Below are 19,987 nucleotides of genomic sequence, written 5' to 3' on the forward strand. Positions count from 1 at the left end.
AGAGGGGGTCACAAGTGAAGGGTGTGGAAGGCTGGAACAGCTGTGAAGCAACACGGGGCTCACGTCTCCCGCTGGACACATTAGTCATTTCTAGGGAAGCTCAATGGCCTGTTGTCCGTCTGCTCCTTTCATTTGTCCCCCTAATCTTCCCACCCTTGCAACCCCGATGCTATACTCTTCCAAAAAATAGGCACGTGCACATAGGGCAAAGGCCCAATTCCCAAGTGCACAGCCCTGGCAAAACTATGAAAAGATCAATACTAGCATGAGAAGTCATCTGGTGGGCAGGCTTGCAACATTCCCCAAGGGACTTTTCGTTGTCCCCTCAGTGCGCTAGCCCAGCTCACTGGAGGGCTTTAGGTGACTGTGACAGGGGGGCATTCTGTTTTACCCACTCCCACCAGCTGCTAGCTGCTTAGGTTTACAGAGAATTCATTCGGCATTTGTATCGCACAACTGTCGGCTGCAATACGTTTGCTGTTTTATCAGTACATGACCTCAAGGAAGGTGCTTGTCCAGAGAAACAGAGAAATGGTACAATGCCAAATTTACTACTTTGGCAAAAGCCTACGAGTGCTATTTAACAGTTGGTTTAGCTGTGAGTTATTAGAAAATGTAACGGTTAATTTATTCCAGATTACTCCTGAAATGATAACATGTCAGGGATAATTTTATCCATATTTGAAATGATGCTTGATATTAGCAGTAATAATGTAGCTTATGAGCATTGTTGAGCAATGTTACAACTGTAGCCCCATTTTTGTCTGTACTCAATTTTGTCCCCGCCTGTTTGTGGGTGTCTTGACTTGCAGAATGATTTTAATGAGGGTTATATTGGTCGAAGTGCCTCCTTGCCTCTATTAGACCCCATTAGAATCATCGTTACGATATTGCATTGCTCATTGTGGCTTCACCTTAGTATTAGAGCTATTTCTTTCTGGTGAGACTTGCTTTTCTAATACTCGCCTTGCATCGTGTCTGGAAGATCACATTGCCATGGCAACATCTCCCAATAAAAACGTTTTGACCAAGAATATTTTCTTTTTTGCCTCTTATGTGCCATATTATGTCTCTCTGTTTCTCATGATGTTTTGCTGTGTTTGTCAAACAAAAAAGTTTGTTCATGTGTGTAAAACAAATTCCAATTGGAATTTTGATGTTACGGTCTCAAACTTGGTTTCTGTTTTTGGTTAATCAGACTGCCACATATGTTTCATTATGATTCAAGGGCTTAGTAATGATGAGAAAGTGAAAGGTGTATAGACATGGCATGTTTCTCATGCTGGTATTGTAGATAATTCTAGTGTTCAATTGTAGCAATTTAAGAAAGATAATTTGTTGCAGTGCTGATTATAAAGGCTCGCTGAAGGGCCAGCAGTGAAGAGCGAAAACACGCTGGAGCAGTTCTAAGGCAGTTCTCATAGTGCTCTAATGCCATTTCCAAAATCTTCTGAAAGATCATATCCGGGTACACGAAGAAACGTGGACAGTAAGGCCACAGTGTCTCTTTACAGCACAATCGAAACATAATAATTTCATGCCTGATTTTGTGCTCAGTAAAGCTACGAATAGGGGCCGACATTTAACTTTAATTAGCTGTGATTTATTCATGCTGACTGGATAGCAAGGAGAAATTGGATCATCTGATTATAGTCAAGCATGAAAATGACCTGATTAAACACTTAACAGAACCAAAGAGGAGGGAGTCATGAGGAATCTGGAAAAGGAGACAATAGGGCATCAGCAAAATTACTAAGTTTTGCTCATCGTTGGTGTGGTTCTCTGCATCCACATTGTAACAAAAAAGTCCTTCCTCGTAAAAATGCATACTTCGAGGGACATTTTAGGGGAGGCCGTTTGTTCTCCAGCAACAATCAGAGTTAGTTCTCATTGTACATTGTTGACCTCTGACTTGGCAAATCTCTCCAAACAATCATCAGCTGCAGCCCTTTTGCCCATAATCAGTCGAGTATGTGTCTACATTCGTTTCATACATTTTATTCTCACAGTGGTTTTGTGTCTCTTCTCAGGTGTGCCAGCGAATGAGAGTCGTGAGTCTAAGAGTTGTAGCTCAACCAAAGCGTCTGGTCTTCAGCGCAGTCGGGAACAGAACAATATTGAGGTGCCATTTGCACCCCCGCTGCCCAGCCCTACCCCGGCGTCAGCGCCAACGGGCTCTCCGGCCCCCGCTGCAGCTGCGGCGCCCCAGGAACCTCCTCGATCTCGCCTCCTGACCCCGTCTCCTCTCGGCGTCAAGAGGGAGCCGCAAGGTCCACCCCCTGTCCCTTCCCCTTGCCTGCTGAGGGCACCACCCCAGTTCTACCCTCCTCATCCACACTCACAGCAAGAGCCCTGCGTCCATCCACCCCCACATCCCCACCACGCCCGGCCAATCCTAAACCATCAAGTGCACCACCCGCTGCAGTACAACCTCCACGACATCAGGTAGGTGTTAATGAGGTGCAAATTGGTTACAGAGCTGTGTCAAAGACAAGAAGCTCTTATCCTCCATTTATGACCTGAACAAATTATTACACAATAACTACATCATATATGTAGTGGAGCTCTTCACCCTCAGTATGAAACAACCCTTAAGTCTTCAAAAAGCGTCATGATCTTATTCCATTATACTTCCTGTGCATTACAGCCTCAATTTCTCTCCTTGTCCTCGTAAATGCTACATGCAATGCAGTAAAACCATAACATTTTCCAGTCGTGTATTGTAGCGGCGAGATACTGTAAAATCACATTCACCACACAATATTGACTTTTCGCATCAAAATTGATTTTCAGCCACCCGTGCAAGATTTACTGTTTTTCATTTAACCGTTTCCTCCTTTAAAATGTCAGCGCAGTCTTCCCTCACCTCTGAAAGAGGCTTTATTGCATGATCTTTCTTGTCAACTCACTATTATCATTTGATTGAAAATGTTATCGATTTCCACAGAAGTGCATCATGCCACGAATTTGAATGTAAAGTCATTTAATCAAACATTTGAACTTGAATCTTTGTATTCTGTCACCTTTATCTTCAGCCACCAGAGCAGTCCTGTTCTGCCTAAACACCACCTCACTCCATCTCAACATCACCCACTCAGTGGGCTGCCCTCCTCGGCCCCCAACTTGCCTCTGTCCATAGCCAACCTCTCTACCTCGCACTATTCCTCCCTACGGAGCCCGGCACATCGCCATTCGGCCATGTTTGCAACCCCAGCCACACTGCCTCCACCACCAACCTTACCTACCAACAGTTTAGTGGTGCCCGGGCACCCTGCGGGTACCCCCTACCCAGGTAATATTGCAAATGCCTCACAACAGATAAAAACACTGTTTATTTTGGGGGGTTAGTTTGTATATTTAAACATAATCCAACTACATTGAATACTGACAGCAGTGCCCTGTTAAATTATGCCTTTTACCTTTTTGGGCTTTGAGGCCATGCAAATATTTCTAAAATAAAATCTGCCAATGCATGTCTAGATTTTGATTGCAATTTTTCAGCAATCTTCATCAAATTGTAAAAAGAAGAAAAAAGTACATTTAGCAACAACAAAAACTACATGTACAAGTACAGGTATTTTAATTCATGCCTGAATGTCACACTTGTAAGCCAATTACCACCATCCAGTTTGTGGATTACTTGTAAATGTTTTTAGGTTAAATACATGGCTCCTAAAACCTTCAGCATTTAGACTAATTCCTATTTCAAGTTTAAGGTAGGAGAGTAGTTCTCATCAAATGTTACTTCTTCCCTCCTTTGGAGATTTATTCTTTTACGTGTAACAACCACAGCCTTTCTTTGTCAGGCCTAAGCATAAACACAAATTCTATAAATACCTGTACAGTAAAGTTGAACAATGTCAATTTCATGAGTAAATTGCTGTGAATGAGTGTAAATTCTAAATCAGCACATTATGTCTGTATTCTATTCTATTATCCAAGAATGATTAGTTGGAGGTGAGTTGCAAAGTAAGTACCAAAAAAATCAAAATCAATTCTAACTCATAAAAAAGACAAAAAATATATATAAACAAAAAAGTAATGTGAAATAGATTTAGAGCCTCGGCTCAAAATTCTTCAATTTACCAAGACATTTGACATATGATTTCAACATTGGAGAAATAATTGATGGCTCTTTTTTGCTCCAGCGCGTAAACATGTTCATAAAGTATGAGTGGATGTAGTGAAAGAACCCTTACCACAAACTCATCAAACATATTCAAGATGAACTAGAACATCTGAAAATGCCGTTGTGGATGAATGGAAACATTGGCCCACGGACGTACTCTGACATCATCTCAAGTCTTCTCAGAAGTGTGAAAGCTGTAACAGTTGGTGTGATGATGACTATCAGGAAAAAGTCAAACAAAACAAATACAGTAATCCCTCGCCACATCGCGGTTCATTTATCGCGGCTTCAGTACATCACTGATTTTTTTTCCAAATGAACAAAAAATTAAAAATGAACTTCTAAATTGAGGAATTATGGCACGAAAGTTGCCCACACGCAAGCAGAAGGCAGGGAGTGCCCACACAATTGCAGTAAGTACACTTGCACCTTTTTAAAAAAAAAAATTGTTATTATAATAAGAGTTCTAAAAACATATTTACAGTATTGCACTTTGTTGTAAAAAAAAACGTTATAATAATATAATAGTTCTAAAAACATATTTACAGTATGTACACTTGTACTTTGTTATAAAAAAGTTGTTATAATAAAAGAGTTCTAAAAACATATTTACAGTATGTATACTTTAGCTACATCTACATATGTTAGACACGCATACACACACACACACGTATCATATTTATATTTATATTATTTAAACATTATTTTCTGTATGTCATTTATACTACATATTAATATAGTATTTACATGTTTGAAACTATTATTTAATGTTCTAATGATAACATATGCACTTATATGGTTTAACGTACACTTATTGACACAAAAAAATTTATGTATGTTAAAAAAAAGGATGACACTACTTCGCGGATTTTCACCTATCGCGGGTGGTCTTGGAACCAATTATTCGCGATAAACGAGGGATTACTGTACTACTGCTGTGTATCACACAGTGGTTATAAAGGAATTCAGTAAATTATTTGGTTATTTTCATTCATAAATGTACTACTTTGAATACTATGTTTTATGTAGCTGCTGTGCTGATAACCAAGTCATAAGTAGGAAAGTAGTCTACCACTTTACACAGATGGAAAAGTACATAAAAAGTATAGCTGTACCAATTTAATTTTGTGGACAGCTCTAATACCCATTGAGTTGTTAAAAATATGCTGTGGATCACAACATTCAAAATCACACACTGTGTTATATGCAAAGGGAATTTTATATGGGTGGTAATGGCACATATCCAGGGTGCAAAATTGTCACTGAAACTGGACAATCATCCAAGCTGGAGAAAAGCAGCACTTAAAACACACATGCTGAAAATGCGCTCTATCAGCGACCTAATGCAACCACAATATTTAATCTCGCTAGTGATTGGTGGTTGTAACTCTTTCCTTAAATGCTTTGAAAACATGACCAAAAACAAGGACAGAGACAGTCGTCTCCAGCGACGATGCTTGTCCGTGAATTCTGCCTCACCGTGCATTCCATTCAACGGCAAGTGTGTGTGTTTTCTGCTGGGATGACTCTTGGTTCTCTCCTGTCTTTAGATACCAGCCTGTTGATATCATTCAACCAACCTATCATGTATTGCCAGCCTCATTCGGGGATTCTGATTGGCACATTGTCACAGGCAACTCTGTTACCACCACCAATGAGTCCCCACGTAGAAAATCCTCACAGCATGAGCTGGAGAAACAGAGAATGCCAGGTGACTATTTTCTTTCTCTTCTACCCTTGTTGTGAAGACTGACTGGGCGCCCGTGCCTTTTTTTTTTCTTGTGTTCCCACCTTTCCCCCTCTCCCTGCCCCCCTTTTCTGTCCTTTTTTTTGGGGGGTTTTCCTCGCTCTCCTTTCTTGCAGAGCATGATCTACTGCGGCAGGAGCTGAACAACCGATTCCTGGTTCAGAGTTCAGAGCGAGGCCGGGGGCCACCCGCCTCGCCGCAGGCCCCCGTGTCGCTCCTGAGGGCAGAGTTTCACCAACATCAGCACATGCACCAGCACCAACACACCCACCAGCACACCTTCACGCCCTTCCCCACCAGTCTGCCCCCGGCCGCCATCCTCACCCCGCCCACCGCACCTCCCATGGTGCGTAACCAAGCCAGAAATGTGAGGATAAGTAAAAAACAAAAATAATTAGTAAATCAAATTTGAAAGTTACTTCCCTTGCCACCAGTCCCAATCCCCTTCTTAATCAGCTCCCGCTATTTATTCACCCCATAATTGACCCATTACGTCCCGTTGCTGTAGGAATCCCTCCCTTCAACAAAATAATCACCTAAAATGATCAGTTTAGATTTGTGATCAAATCCACACTGCCTTCCCCCTTATTTGATTCACACACGCAACCATGCACAAGAATACATTGGACGTCAAATGTGTGTATACAAATTTATGTTACGCTTGCTTTTGTTCATTTCCATCACATAATTTACCATGCGTTGCATTTCAAAGAGACTGTGTTGGGTCCGCTAAACAGAACCCCAAGTTTGATATGAAATGTCAGTCCAATAATATACATTATATTAAGGTAAACTTTGTGTTGACATGTTTTGAAATTGTGGAAGCTCTCATTGGCATGTTCAAAGTACTAACAAATTATCAGATAGGTGTACACAGAGGCACAATCCAGACGTCGCAGTTTGTAGAATGCCGCCACAGTTTAGAAGCTATTTTGATCCTGTGGTCGGGTTGCTGCTGTTGCTGCTGCTAACAGACTGCCATTAAGTTTAGCATGGCAGTTTATAGGGGAGGGTTAATCTGTATTTCCCAGACTAGTACTGAGGAAAATAGTTTATCACTATTCATTCATCATTCCTCACATGCAGCAATTGAGGCGGGAATCACAATTTTCCTCTCATGGCCCAAGTGTAATAGATGTCATCCGTCATCTCCCGACCTCTGATTAAGAGCATGCTGGTCCCATTAGTAGCTCACTTTAAAATTCCCTCTATCCTGTAGCTTAAATATCAAAGCTCCGGCATGGTCTCAGATAATTACTGAGTGATTTTCAGTTAAATTATTTGCCCTTTGGTATGTTGGTTATCTTTGACATGTCAGGAATTCCATACAGTACACAGTCTCTGCTTTCATGATGAAGAGACTTGCTCACAGTCCAACATCTTGAGTTTTTCCTTTTTTCTGTGTTTCATCTTAATGTGTTTTCCTCATCCCTCCATGTTCGTAACAATGATTCTTCTCTTTGGATGCATGCCGGGAGCCGCGGGATTAATGATGTAGTTGTTGTTGCTGTGTTGTCAGGTGGTTTAACACAGTTTCTCTCTCCTGTCTTCTCCACACTCCTCCTGTTGGCTCTTGTATAATTTCAGCTGTTACACTCCTTGGCTAATGGCACTAATTAATGAAATTACACAGCATCAATATTTGTTCATTGTTCAGTGGCCTCAAGCAGGTGGCTTCCCAAATGGCAGCATTGACCCACACTGACACGCCCCCCCCCCCCGCCCCCCCTGCAACGTATGTGAGCAAGAAATATCGATGAAAGATTAGCTGTTTAGAATAAAACCGACAAGCACCGTAAATTCCAGGGGTGAATTTCCCCCCTTTTCCCTTTACAAGGCCATAAAGCGACACTTCTAGCGTTAAGAATTAAGCAGGCCGGCACTTCAGTAATGCAGAGGAGGCATTTAATGAGCTCGAAAGCTGGCTCGAGGTTTCCTCTCAGTTGGCTGTCTGTCTTTGATTTGGGCTCATTAGGACCCATGAACGAACACTGCCGCCACTGCTGCTATTTTTGTGCAGATGTGAATGTCCCTGCCACACCAGAGGGCCTCCAAGTCCAAAGCTGTGTCCTCACAAGGAGTTTAGCCGACAGCACAACCACCCGCCTCGCAGCACACATTGCAATATATATGTCCCGACTCCCCACTAAGTTTTAAGTCAACTAAAATATGTCAGTGCCCGCCAAGAGAGTTTATAAACACACTCGCCAAAAGCACCTGCAAATGGTTTGTGTATTTGTGGAGGGGAATAAGTTACTGTCACTTGTAATTTGTGTGTTTAAAATTTTCGAGCCTGTATTGGCACGAGAACAGATGTACAATGCCGTTATTCATGTGTGGTGTTGGCACGAGAACAGATGTACAATGCCATTATTCATGTGTGGGACAACGTTTTCGCTGTCTCCTCCCCGTCTCAGCTTCATGATGAGTTCCTCGTGCGTCGAGGGCATGATGAAAACAACATCACAGTTGTTGAATGGCAAATTACTGATGTGGCTATTCTCCTAGACAAGAGCTCCCCTGCTAAAAAGCTTTCACCACATCACTTTAGCGTTTATAGATTGTTTTTTTCAGTGTATCAGTTACATGCTGATCTGTCTTGAATCAGCTCCTAACCATTGCTAACGCTGTCTGTTCCACTCACGTCAAATCCTAAAAGACAGACTGGTCACACAGTAGACTCCTGATTGTCTTTCTTTTCTTTTTTTCTATTATTCACAAAGATTGGATTTTTCCCCTGCTTAAATCACCGCTTTCAAAGTCTGGATTGCTGACAAACAACTTTGTTTTCCCGCTGCCTTTTCAACTATAGCTGCGGGACCTCTTTTAAAAATCCTTAGTAAAAACTATTAGTTTCACATAAATCCTCCAGTGGTTTGGTATATAATGATATAATTCCCATGATGAACACACCCAACCACCGCAACCCTCGCCTTGTATGCTCAGTTGGATAATTTGCTCTTGTCCTGTTAATAATAATTTTACTGCCTTATCTGACAATTCAATCTAAATAACCCCATGACTGGTGAAAGCCAGCTGCTTCACTTTAGGGCTTAATAGTCTGAATCAAATCCTGCTCTTTGCTGTTTTGCAGATGGTGATCATATGTCTTGTTTGTTTCCCTAAATATCACAAGATGTAATGATGAAAGTGTTATGAAGTATGTTGACTGAGTTAAATTGATCACGTCTAATCCAATTTTGTGTTTTCTGTTGTTTTTCTCTTTCAGTTTGACAAATATACTCCAAAACTGGATAATCCGTTCATCAGACATCATTCAAATGTAAGTCATTGTAATTTGAATCACTTATCGGCATTTTAAAGGGTCAATATTTGACCTGTTTGTTGTGTCGTCCGATGATCATTTTGTTTTCTCCCTCCCCTTTCCCCCTCAGTTCTTCCCGTCCTACCCCCCTACCATGCCAGGTATGCCCCCGCTGCTCCCTCACTCAGGACCCTTCAGCTCACTGCAAGGAGCCTTCCAACCTAAGGTCAGTCCTTTAGTCAAATCGCATCCATGAGCTGAAAAAAAAAAACAAGAATTTCCACACAAAATCACCTGTTTTGCAATTTGACATTACAATGCACTCACCAGCTTTTGTGCAGTCAAAGAAGTTGTGTATTCAAATATACAAAGTACAGTGTTATTTTCTGCTATTTCAGGTCTACATAGTCTGGCTAGGCATTGATTTAAAAAAAAAAAAAAAAAAAAAAAGGACTGACGATCAACAGACTATACTTAAAAGACATAACACCATGTACCACCAAAATACATTTAGTGGAAGAAAATGATGAAACGATCTTATTTCACATGAATTTGATTATATTCTATATGGCAGTTATTCAACAAATTGGTGTCATTTATTAGTTATATTCGATGCAAAATGTGTTGTCTGAGCATGCGGCAGCCAGAGCTGAGCATTGACCTGAGCCATGACAGGCAACAGCTGAGAGCATAAGATAACATCTGTCTGTCTAGGCGAGACAAGCCTCCAAAGGCTGCAGGGGAGGTAAAAATGGGAGGGATAAGAAGATGTGGGAGGAGGGTGTGGTTGTGTCTGGCAGATGCCCAAAGGCTCTGACCCAGTGTAAGCACCAATCAAAGCTGGCCTAAATCCCCTGGCCTTATTCCCGGTGGGTTCTGTCATGAAGAGGCCCTTTTGTTAAAGGCCCCTCCAGATGGGTCACGGAGCACTCTTATATGTGGAAATCCTCTGAGAAGCATTCTGCGTGAGGAGTTCGGGGTTGAGATACGCGTGTGTGTGTTTGGATGTGTGCGTGCTGGAGAAAACCGATGACTTAGGTCAACCTGCAGGAATTTCCCCATCTGTGATTTAAGGCTGGATTAATACGGCTGATCCAGGCACTCTGATGACACGAAAAGAAGATCAGAGCGATCCGAGATGTGTTAGCCTTGCGCGGGTCAACAGCTCCAGCTTCATTGCACTACATCGGCTTTGACACAGCAGTAGCTAAAGATTAGAGAGTTGAAAATGATAAATGGAATTGTCTTCCATTCGTTTGGAAATAGAATGCATTTGTGCACTTACATACTGCGCCTTTGACTGTTGTTTCTTACCCTTCACTAGTACGCTTTTCCGGTCACCTTTTTCTGCTAATGTGTGATCTCTCTCGTTCTCAGGCATCCAATCCCATCGATGTTGCAGGACGTCCCGGAGCAGTACCTCACGCACTCCTTCAGAAAGATCCACGGGTAAGCATCAAGCCATCCATGAGGGACGAGTAGTTGGCAAAGCTGCTGTGTAGTTATGAAGTTTTGGGTTCAAATTTGCACTAGCCTTACAGAGTGGCGTTTGAATATTCTCCTTGTGCTTGTGTGTGTTTTCTCCTGGTTCTCTGGCTCCTTCCCACAAACGGTCAACAAATACGGTCAACTAAGGTTAATTTAAGGCTCTAAATTTTGTGAATGTGAGCTTGAATGGTTGTTTGTGTAAATGGACACTATTATTGCCTGGCAACCAGTTCAGCGAGCATATAGAGATGGATGGACAGACGGATACAATGGAAATGAGATGCACATGTATGTTTAAGAAATGTCTTTGTATTTAGGGTTAAGGCTACTTCTAACCCACCGGACATTTATCCATATGAAACTGACATTAATGCCATGAGCTGTTCAACAGCACCTCTTATTTCTTCTTCATAAAGCTTAGATGACAAGTATTGTCTGCTTCTCCACACAGATAACGGACCCATTCAGGACCAATGTTCGAGTAAGTTACAACTTTCTGTTCTTTCCGTTATAATGTTTCATGTCTCTGGCCAGGCCACAAAGTCAAACATTCCACAATAGTGGTTGACCAAGAAAATACAAGCTGCTGCATTTAAGGATAGCATTGAGGTCGCTCTGGGTTATAGTCATCGGGGTTAGATTGTTTTAGTCATTGCTTTGTTGAAAGCCACAATGACTTCCCACTTTGTAGTTTGGCCAGAAATTCTCAATACCGACATCCAATTTTAACTTTGCCTATAAAGGCCAGCTGGCTAACATTGGTTTCTCTTTAAATATGTAGAAACCTGGCAAGTGGTGTGCGGTGCATGTCCAGATCGCGTGGCAGATCTACCACCACCAGCAGAAAATGAAGGTGCGTGAGATGGAAACAGTTTTTGCTGTCACAAAAACTAGACGTGTAAATGAAACAAATCACACACAAAAAAGGTCATACAGTTAAGTCTCGATGTTAAAATCTGGAATTATGTTATTGAATATTGAAACCAAATGCAGGTGATTTTATGCTCTGAAGAGAAATCATCAGTAACCATCAAAATATTGAATAAATCTAACAAATTAGGGACGTCACTGAAATATGTGGGATCATTAAGACCCCTGCATGTTAAAACCTTTGTTGTAAGATGATGCTTCATCATTGGAGATGTAGTTATTTGTTGCCTAGCAACCACATTTTCTCCTCTCTCTGTTTGTGCCTTGCTCTAATCTAGCAAATGCAGCTGGACCCCCACAAACTAGACATGAATGGGAAGCTGGATCTGTTCAGCCGACCCCCAGTCCCAGGTGTCTTCCCAGGATTCCCATATCCTCACGACCTGGCCCGACCCCTCTTCTCCTCTACAGGTCAGTGGGGTCCCTCAGCAGCAAAATACATGGAGGAATAATATCAAGAGACATAATTTGAATCATCGTGACTGACATCCATGAATAGCTTTGTTGCTACTGGTAGTTGAACAGACAGAGCCTGTATGTCCAAACTATTTTTTGTTTTGCAATCGCAAAATAAAGTTTGCGATGTGAAGGGATGGATTTGGAAGTGTTTGTGAAAGAAACGAGCAAACATATTACCAAGTGACAGAAAATAAATTAATCCGTCAGACAGTTTTTGGGAAGCCTGCCGTCACATAAAAGCTATGTTTTGTTTGACTGAACTGGTCCAGAGTTTCATAGCAATTCAATCCTCTTCTGCTCCAGGTACAGCGAGCAGTTCTATCTCACCTTCGCTTGAAACTTTTACAAGCCTGTGTCTCAAACATGTTTTATCGATGCAAAACCAGGAAACCTGTAGAGACAGAAATGTAGAGTTGAAAGGATCTTTGGAATATTTGATATGACATGACTCTGAAGGACTTGGATCATTCAGAAACTTGAAAATTGCATTACTGAATAGTCGTTGTTCTTGTTTTTCTTTTATTTTGTTTGTTCCTTTCTTCCTTTCTTTTTTATTACAAACATTAACGTTACAACAAGAAAGCAAGAACAACATCCTTACAATCAAAAATCCAAAATAAAACAAAACACAACCACTGCAAACAAAAAAAAGACAGACAAAAGACCACATACACAAAAAATCAATGCAGTAATTAACAAAAGAAATGTACAAAATTAACAAAAAATGTAGTCTGTAAGTGGCACGATGAAGTTCAATAAGAATTTAAGTCCAGGGTGTCCATATTTGTCCTTATCCAAAACATGTATGCGTAACAACCTGTCTGTCTGCACGGTGGTGAGAAGCAATGAGTTCCTAGTAGGTGTATGAATGATCATTCATTTTTATTATTAGCAGAAAAGGTGAGTGTCAATATGGAATTTTGCTGAGGGGGATGGGGGCGTGGGCCGGCTCTGTGTCCAACATCAGATTTCATTTAGGTAATTGTGTTTTATCCTGCACCAAGGGAGATACTATCTGTTAATTATGCAGTGGAATGAGAGATATACCATTTCATGGATTTGCTATACAGTCATTGATTAAAGCAAAAATCCACTTTAATTTGTGCACCACTACCCAAACCTGAGGTAATTATCAAACCATCAGTGTCTGATTGGAAACTAATAATCCCCATGTCCTCTTCTCTGCTAGGCTCAGGCCACCCAGCTCCCTCTCCATATGGTCCTGCTCCCCACCCCAGCGGTTTCCTGCCTCCTAGCCATTTGGCAGGTAAGTGTAAGTAACTCCATGTTATAATTGTCTTCTTTTCCATCACTCTCACATGGTGCGGTGCATCCTACCTGAAATCATATCCTGCATTGACCAAGTAACCTAGAGTCAACCCTTATTTGGGTCTTTGGATTATTGAAAAGGAAAACAACTGGAGGTGACAAAGGGCCCTTTGTTACCCATATGTTCCTTATATGTTTGTTGATAAATAGTATCAACCATCCCCATCTAAGCGTTAATAATCCCCCAACTCCAAAATGCTTTTTGGAGGGAAACTTGATCTGATGGTAAAGGTGTGTGAACACTAAGTGTATCAAATCTTGTTCTGATTTGGTCCAGGAAAATGAACACAGCCTTCAATACATGTTCCCTCAGCCTTTCTACAGGCACTTTCTGCTCATTCCCAAGACCTCTTTTGCATAAAGTGGTGTTGTTGTCCTAATCCAAGAGTGACAAGCCACTCCAGTTAGGAGTGCTGGCCACTGCAGTATCCAGAGGCCTTGAGCTAGGGTGTCAGCGCTAAACAAAACAGCTCGCTTGTAAGAAAAAAGCCGAGTGGAACGGGTCGGTGTGGTGGTGATCACGGTTCGCCAGTGCCCCACCCTACCCCCCGTTTTTGCTAATCCCTGTTTGGCATTTTGCAGATCCTTTCAGTCGCTCCAGTTCCTTTGGCGGCCTCGGCAACCTTTCAAGCAGTGCCTTCGGAGGATTAGGCAACCCCTCGCTTGGTAAGCGCTGGCCCCCTCTGCTCCTCCAACGCTTCCCTCTTAAATCTGGCCCCTGTGGCCAGTAACATAACAGAGTAGGGAAACCATTAGACCACAGGGAGAGTCAGCAGGGGAGGAGAAAATTCAAGACACTTAGCTCTAGTTTCCGTGTCACAGCAGCCCTGGCCAGGGGAGGCTCAACGGGGCTGTGCAACACACCGCAGCAGACCTTCTTGCTGCCATTTCATCTACCAACTGTCCCCCCCCCCCCCCCCCCCCAACAGCCGGGGTTTAATCTCGAGAAGCCACTGCCAACGGATTCTCCCAGGTCCTCTGTTGGTGGCGATTCAAATATTAATTATTTGACAAACCCCTTCTGCACCATCGTGGAGTTTTGGCTGTCTTTCCCTTCATCATTCCATTTTTTAACTGCCAAATTAGTCGTTCTGTTGAGAAAATGGATGTGACTGGAATAGACATGCTTTGGAATGCTCAAGTCTCTCCCTGAATGTTCACAGCCCTCAGCTACAGGGGGGCAAATGAATCGTCAGAAAGCACACCCTTTAATCCAACGGAAAGTTGTTGTTATTATTATTTGTATCCTGGGGGAATGCCATTAACCTGAGTGAGCATGAAGAGAAAATGGAAAAGAAAACTTTTAATGCTGAGTCGTTTCTATTTTGTTGGTCCCCCAAAGTGTGTGAAATGAACTCACAGCACGTCAAATGTCTGTCTCCGCCTTCCTTCCAGGGTCCAACAGTATGTTTGGCCCCAAGGAGGGACCCGGAGGACTGCCCCCTTTTAGTAGTCCACAACATGACACCTGGAACAGGCTGCGACGCACGCCGCCATCTTTCCCTACCCCGCCGCAGTGGCCTAAAACTGCAGATGCCGAGAGGAGCAGCTCCGCCAACAGCCATGAGCGAGAACGAGAGAGGGAGCGAGAACGGGAGAGAGAAAGAGAGAAGAGAGACTCATCTATCGGAAAAGAAGAAAAGGATAAAGACCGGTGAGCTTTTTTTTGTTCTTTGATTACTAGTAGACAGGCATTCACTCATGTGCAATTATTTACAGTATAATCAATAAGCAATGAGCAAGGTCTAAAAATAAACAGTTTAAAATATTATACAATATCATACAAATCCCAGTAAGTTCAAAACTTGTGCAAAAAGTTATGGCTTATAGTCCGAAAAATACGGTATAAATTATTCCACCTGGGTTTTTTGTTTGTTTGTTTGTTTGTTTGTTTGTTTGTTTGTTTGTTTTCAACTTTTTACACCCACGTTTTGGCGCATACTTTATCCTCAATAATGGTAAAAAACAAATAAGAAACTTTTTCCGACTCCTTTTTAGACTGGATAGTACATAGTCAGGGTAGGAGGTTTATCCACCCACCCATTTTCTAATAGCGTTCACCCTTATTTGGGTCATGGTTGCGCTTGTGCTTATTCAAGCTGCATGCCAATTGCAGGGCACACATAGCCAAACAACCATTCCCACCCACATCCACACTTAAGGATAAATTCTTTAATTAACCTATGTTGTAATTAAACCATGTTTTGAGATTTGTGGAGTAGCCAGTGAAACCCCACGCACGCATGCACGCACAACGTGTACTGTAAACTCCACGCAGGAAGGCCATGTCTGACCAATTATTTACTGTTTCTTCAGGAAGTGCGGTTTTAGTGTAATATTGTTAGTAGATTCACTCAAAAGATTTGCAACACAACTTACGGTTTGCCAATAGGCTTGCCGAAGCAGACTCCAGAAGCAGTGATGTATTCCGACATGAATAGGCACCAGGCTGCTTAAAGCAAAGAAATCTCTCAAATTAAAATCTCTTCAGTTGGAGACAGAAAGCATGGCAGCCCGAACTGAAACCTGATTTTCTTATCATCACAGAGATTCGGTGGAACGCAATCGCCACTCCAACCGGTCATCTCCAGCATCTGCACCAGTCAGCTACCAGATCAGCAACTTGATACGCTCCACCAGCCAGAATAGTGATCCAGTTCGGCATCACAGTGGCAGCGTGGATCGGGTGCGCGAAACAGAGAAAGAGCTACTAGAGCGCCATAGAGACTCCTCCGCCCTAGTCGACATTAAGATAAAGGAGAGCCGCTCTCCTGGCAAGGAGATGCTTGAGAGAAGATCTTCAGAAGACTCTATCAAGCCAGTTCAGCGTTCTCCTTCTCCGTACTCCAAGGCAGTGACCAATGAGCAGAGCATGAAGATGGCGGGTGGGCCTATACTCAAAGACAGTGAGAGGAAAGAGCCTCCAAGCGGGGAACAGTTCCACAAGGTAAAAAATGATGACATGAAGATCAAGGAGGAGAGGAAAGAGGAGCAGGATGTTATGGTGGTGAGTTCTGAGCCAGCTAACCAGCCACCTGCACAAGTGCAGCCAGCTCTTATGAGCCAGCCTGGAAATCCACACCACCACCACCCTCCGCTGTCTCAGCATCCTCATCTTCCCTCCCCGCGTGGCAGTGATATTCCAGGGGCGGGTTTGCATGCTGTCCCCATGGCACACTCACTACCCCTTTCCATGAGTGCCATGCCCCAAATGGGCAGCCTAAATGTTCTGGACCGGGCACGCATGGCTCCCTTCATGGGAGTCAGCCCGCTGGCAGGAAGAGAACGTCTCCCCCACTCGGCATTTCCTTGGGACCCTCTTCGAGAGGCCTACCGCAGCCTGGACCTGCAGAGGCGCATGGACTTCCAACTCAGGGCCGAACAAGGGCATCGCTTCCCCAGCGTGTACGAACAGGAGCGTGCCTACCGTGAGCGAGAAGCTCACGACTACTCTCACCACGAACACCTTTTGGAAGTACGCAGGGAGCACGAGAGGATGAGGCAGCAGGCGGAGGAGCGAGAGCGCCTCCACCTGCGGGAAGAGCTGGACCGAGCGCGGCTCCATCAGCTGCACCAATCGCCCATGGAAGGCCACCTACCGCACATGCATTCGTTTATGCCCCACCTTGGTGGAATGCCCTACCCCAGACTCAGCCCCTCCACTGGTCACAACGGCCTTCTGAACAGAACCCCCCCTACTGCTGCTCTCAGCGCCCCCCCGCCACTTGTGCCAGCTGGTAGTGCCAGGCCAGCCTCCCCCAGGAGGACTACACCCCTCACGACCACCCAGGACCCACGGGACTATTCCCCAACTCGCAACCCCAAAGAGGTCGAGGCACGGTAGCTTCTTGGACGGAAAACTGCACTCACAAGCTCCACTTTCCCAATTAGAAATTGTCCTTTGAACAAAACGCACTCCTCTTCCACACAGAAGAGCAGACTTCCCCAAGGGAAAGGGTATGTATGTACAGTATCTGATTGAGCACATGCCATGACTCTTTTTTTGTTGACTGAGGGTTTGAGTCAAGAGAACACAAATACACATACTATGTTTATAGCCACCTTAAATATTTGATAATTATTAATATATTAATCAAATGACTTTTTTCAGCTGTAAGTGGAAAAATAGGCTCTGAAGTGGTTTGTATATTTGCTATCCTTGTTCCATGTATAGATATCATTTCTATTAATTTGATGTCATTTGTGTGTTTGTCACACAATATTTATCCCCATTGATTGTGTGTTATATCCATTATGACTGAAAAGACTAGATTTGGATTACCCTTGGGTAATTTAACCTCATGGTACCAGGATATCCTCAAAATGGCAATGTACAGTGTTATATAACCAATTTGTTTTGCCTCTGAGATATGCAGACAAATATATATAATGTCTTTGTTCAGTCTCTGTACAGAAAGCTGATGTATATAACCTGTTAATATCCCTTTGCTGCAAAATGACGGTGTAAATTTACTAGGCTTTTTAACCATTTCTTTAAAAAAAAAAAACAAAAAAAAAACAATTGAGTCCAATTTGTGGAATTCATCCTGCTTGAATATCAAGACAACAGACAAGCCATGCCAATGGATGTAAAGTGACGGTAGGTGCCGGAAGGGAGCCTAGGAGGATCATCTGCTATCTATGCAAAGCAGCAATGGCACACTAACTAGATCTCCTGGAGGCAGCGTACTGTACTGGTGACACCGAGAGGCTTGGGTAAACTATACCAATGATAGAACAATGGTATTATTTAAAGACTTCCATGTCATTAACTGGGCCCGAGCCAGACAGAAAAGAAGGACACTTTAAAGTGAGCAACAAAAAAGACTTTCTCTGTCAAACTTGTGGTTATGTGCAGTTGTTTTTCTTAGATTCTTGTATACAAAAGCAGTAGAGTTTTAGGCGTGCAAAGTAAAAAAATGAACATTCATGGTTTAAAATGTATGGAATAAAGTTTGGACCTAATGTCACATGTTTTCTGCCTGTCCTTTTATTACATACTGTGAGCTGCACCTGTGCAATGTTAATGTGATTTTTGTAGTTTTGCCATTAATTGGTGGCTTTTGGGATATCAGTATTTTCTCATCAGTTTATTACTTTGCAACCTTAATGATACCGTATTTTTACCGAGAGGCCTCACCATCCGATCATCTGACCACGATTTGTCAAACATTTGATGCGGAGCTGTTCAGTGGGATCGATGAGAGTGCCCTGGCAATCTGGTGGGGAAAAATAGGTCATTGATTTTGTATGAAAGCAGGTTTTGAGTGTTTGTGTTTCAGGTAACCAGTATTGACTGGCAGCCCAGCAGCATATTGACCCACAGTCTGGGCTCATTAAAAGGAACAATGCCTTCGAGGCAGGCTATTGGTGGGTGAGAGGCTCTCTCCTAATGCGCAACCTCTCATCTGCCTTTCTAATGAGGCCCCAAGATGCAGTGGAGTGGCTGCGATGGGAGCCCCGAGGTGCCCTGTCTTTTTATCGACAAGACCTTGGCTACACTTGCCTCCTGTCCGGGGACGGCCAATTCATCCCGATAATGCCCTCGCTACTCATCTCACTGCTGTGTGCCGTGAGATCCAGCGATCCTATCCCATGGTATCAGCACATAATGACAGCGTGGGATCAAACTGGGGCCAGGTCATTAGGGGATGTTATTGAAAATCCATGGCACCTCTGTGTTCCACACACTTGAGCTGAGTTTTTTTTTAAAGGCTTGTTGCAACCACAATGAAAGGATTGAACCGGTGTATTGGGGAGGCTTAAATTACTATTGCTTTCAATTTAGGCTCCCAGAAATCGAGCCATGTATCGCTTAGATGGGTAGCATCTGTCCGCAGACAGCTTCACTTTACTACTATGTGCTTCTGGTCCTAATCATCTCGTCAGCAACAGGCACTTAACCCTCGTACTTGTTACTGCTTACTGATTTTTCCTGTAAGCATTATTTACCAAGCGCGCTGGTGGACACAAAAAAGACGCACCTTCCATTTGGGCTGCCTCAATCACTATCTTGTGCTCTATCCATTTTACAGAGTGGATCGGACCCTCTGGAGATGAAAAGCTCCATCAGTTTCATTCATCATCTGGCAAGGTCAATTTATTTCAGCACACAGTCCATCATCAGAAGGGAATCAATTCACACATTGCCTAGGATGTCCAAACCCAGACGGGTTATTGCGCCGTCGGCAGCTGTCAGCCCTTCTCGTAGCTCTTTTGTTTCTTCCTTGTGTCGGGGCTTGAAGATCTAAATACTGCTTTCCTTTACAACTTCGTCATTTGAAAGATTTCTTTTAGTGAATTTTAAAACTTTTGGTGTCACGGGAAATGTAACAGTGATACGTACGTATCTTGGCTCTACATTGTCTGGTATACTGTATGCCAGTACTACGCAATGAGATTTATTTCAAATGCTGGTTGGAAAATTTAAAAAAAAACGCCCGTAAGATCTACTCGAGACACTACAAAAAATTATAACTTGCAGGTGAACTAATTTTAACCGTCTCAAATCTTTTCTACGTATGCACATGACCAATTCAACTGTTCAGTTTCAGTACTTTTTGCACAAATTGTAGATGAACAGCAAAATTAACAAAAGGTTAATTGATCCATGAGTAGATCAGTAATTTTTCTGGTTCAA

At 42.9% G+C, this 19,987-nt stretch overlaps 1 protein-coding gene across 9 annotated transcripts in view; it reads left to right on the top strand.

Annotated features, from left to right (window-relative positions):
• Positions 1-18,317, top strand: part of fbrsl1 (fibrosin-like 1) — a 223,067-nt gene extending 204,750 nt beyond the window's left edge. For 3 of the 9 annotated variants that reach the window (XM_037257806.1, XM_037257810.1, XM_037257815.1), the window contains 13 exons: positions 2,031-2,445; positions 3,036-3,292; positions 5,993-6,243; positions 9,106-9,159; positions 9,272-9,367; positions 10,519-10,590; positions 11,081-11,110; positions 11,411-11,482; positions 11,838-11,970; positions 13,208-13,291; positions 13,930-14,013; positions 14,743-15,001; positions 15,895-18,317. In XM_037257806.1, coding sequence (XP_037113701.1) covers positions 2,031-2,445; positions 3,036-3,292; positions 5,993-6,243; positions 9,106-9,159; positions 9,272-9,367; positions 10,519-10,590; positions 11,081-11,110; positions 11,411-11,482; positions 11,838-11,970; positions 13,208-13,291; positions 13,930-14,013; positions 14,743-15,001; positions 15,895-17,191 — 3,104 coding nt within the window. In that variant the 3' untranslated portion in view covers positions 17,192-18,317. Of the gene's footprint in view, positions 1-2,030; positions 2,446-3,035; positions 3,293-5,679; positions 5,841-5,992; positions 6,244-9,105; positions 9,160-9,271; positions 9,368-10,518; positions 10,591-11,080; positions 11,111-11,410; positions 11,483-11,837; positions 11,971-13,207; positions 13,292-13,929; positions 14,014-14,742; positions 15,002-15,894 lie in introns of all 9 variants that reach the window. The other 6 variants (XM_037257807.1, XM_037257809.1, XM_037257814.1 and 3 more) reach the window with 6 other exon arrangements.
• The last annotated feature ends 1,670 nt before the right edge of the window (positions 18,318-19,987 follow it).

Source organism: Syngnathus acus, chromosome 9, assembly GCF_901709675.1.
Source record: "Syngnathus acus chromosome 9, fSynAcu1.2, whole genome shotgun sequence".
Classification (NCBI taxonomy): Eukaryota; Metazoa; Chordata; class Actinopteri; order Syngnathiformes; family Syngnathidae; genus Syngnathus; species Syngnathus acus.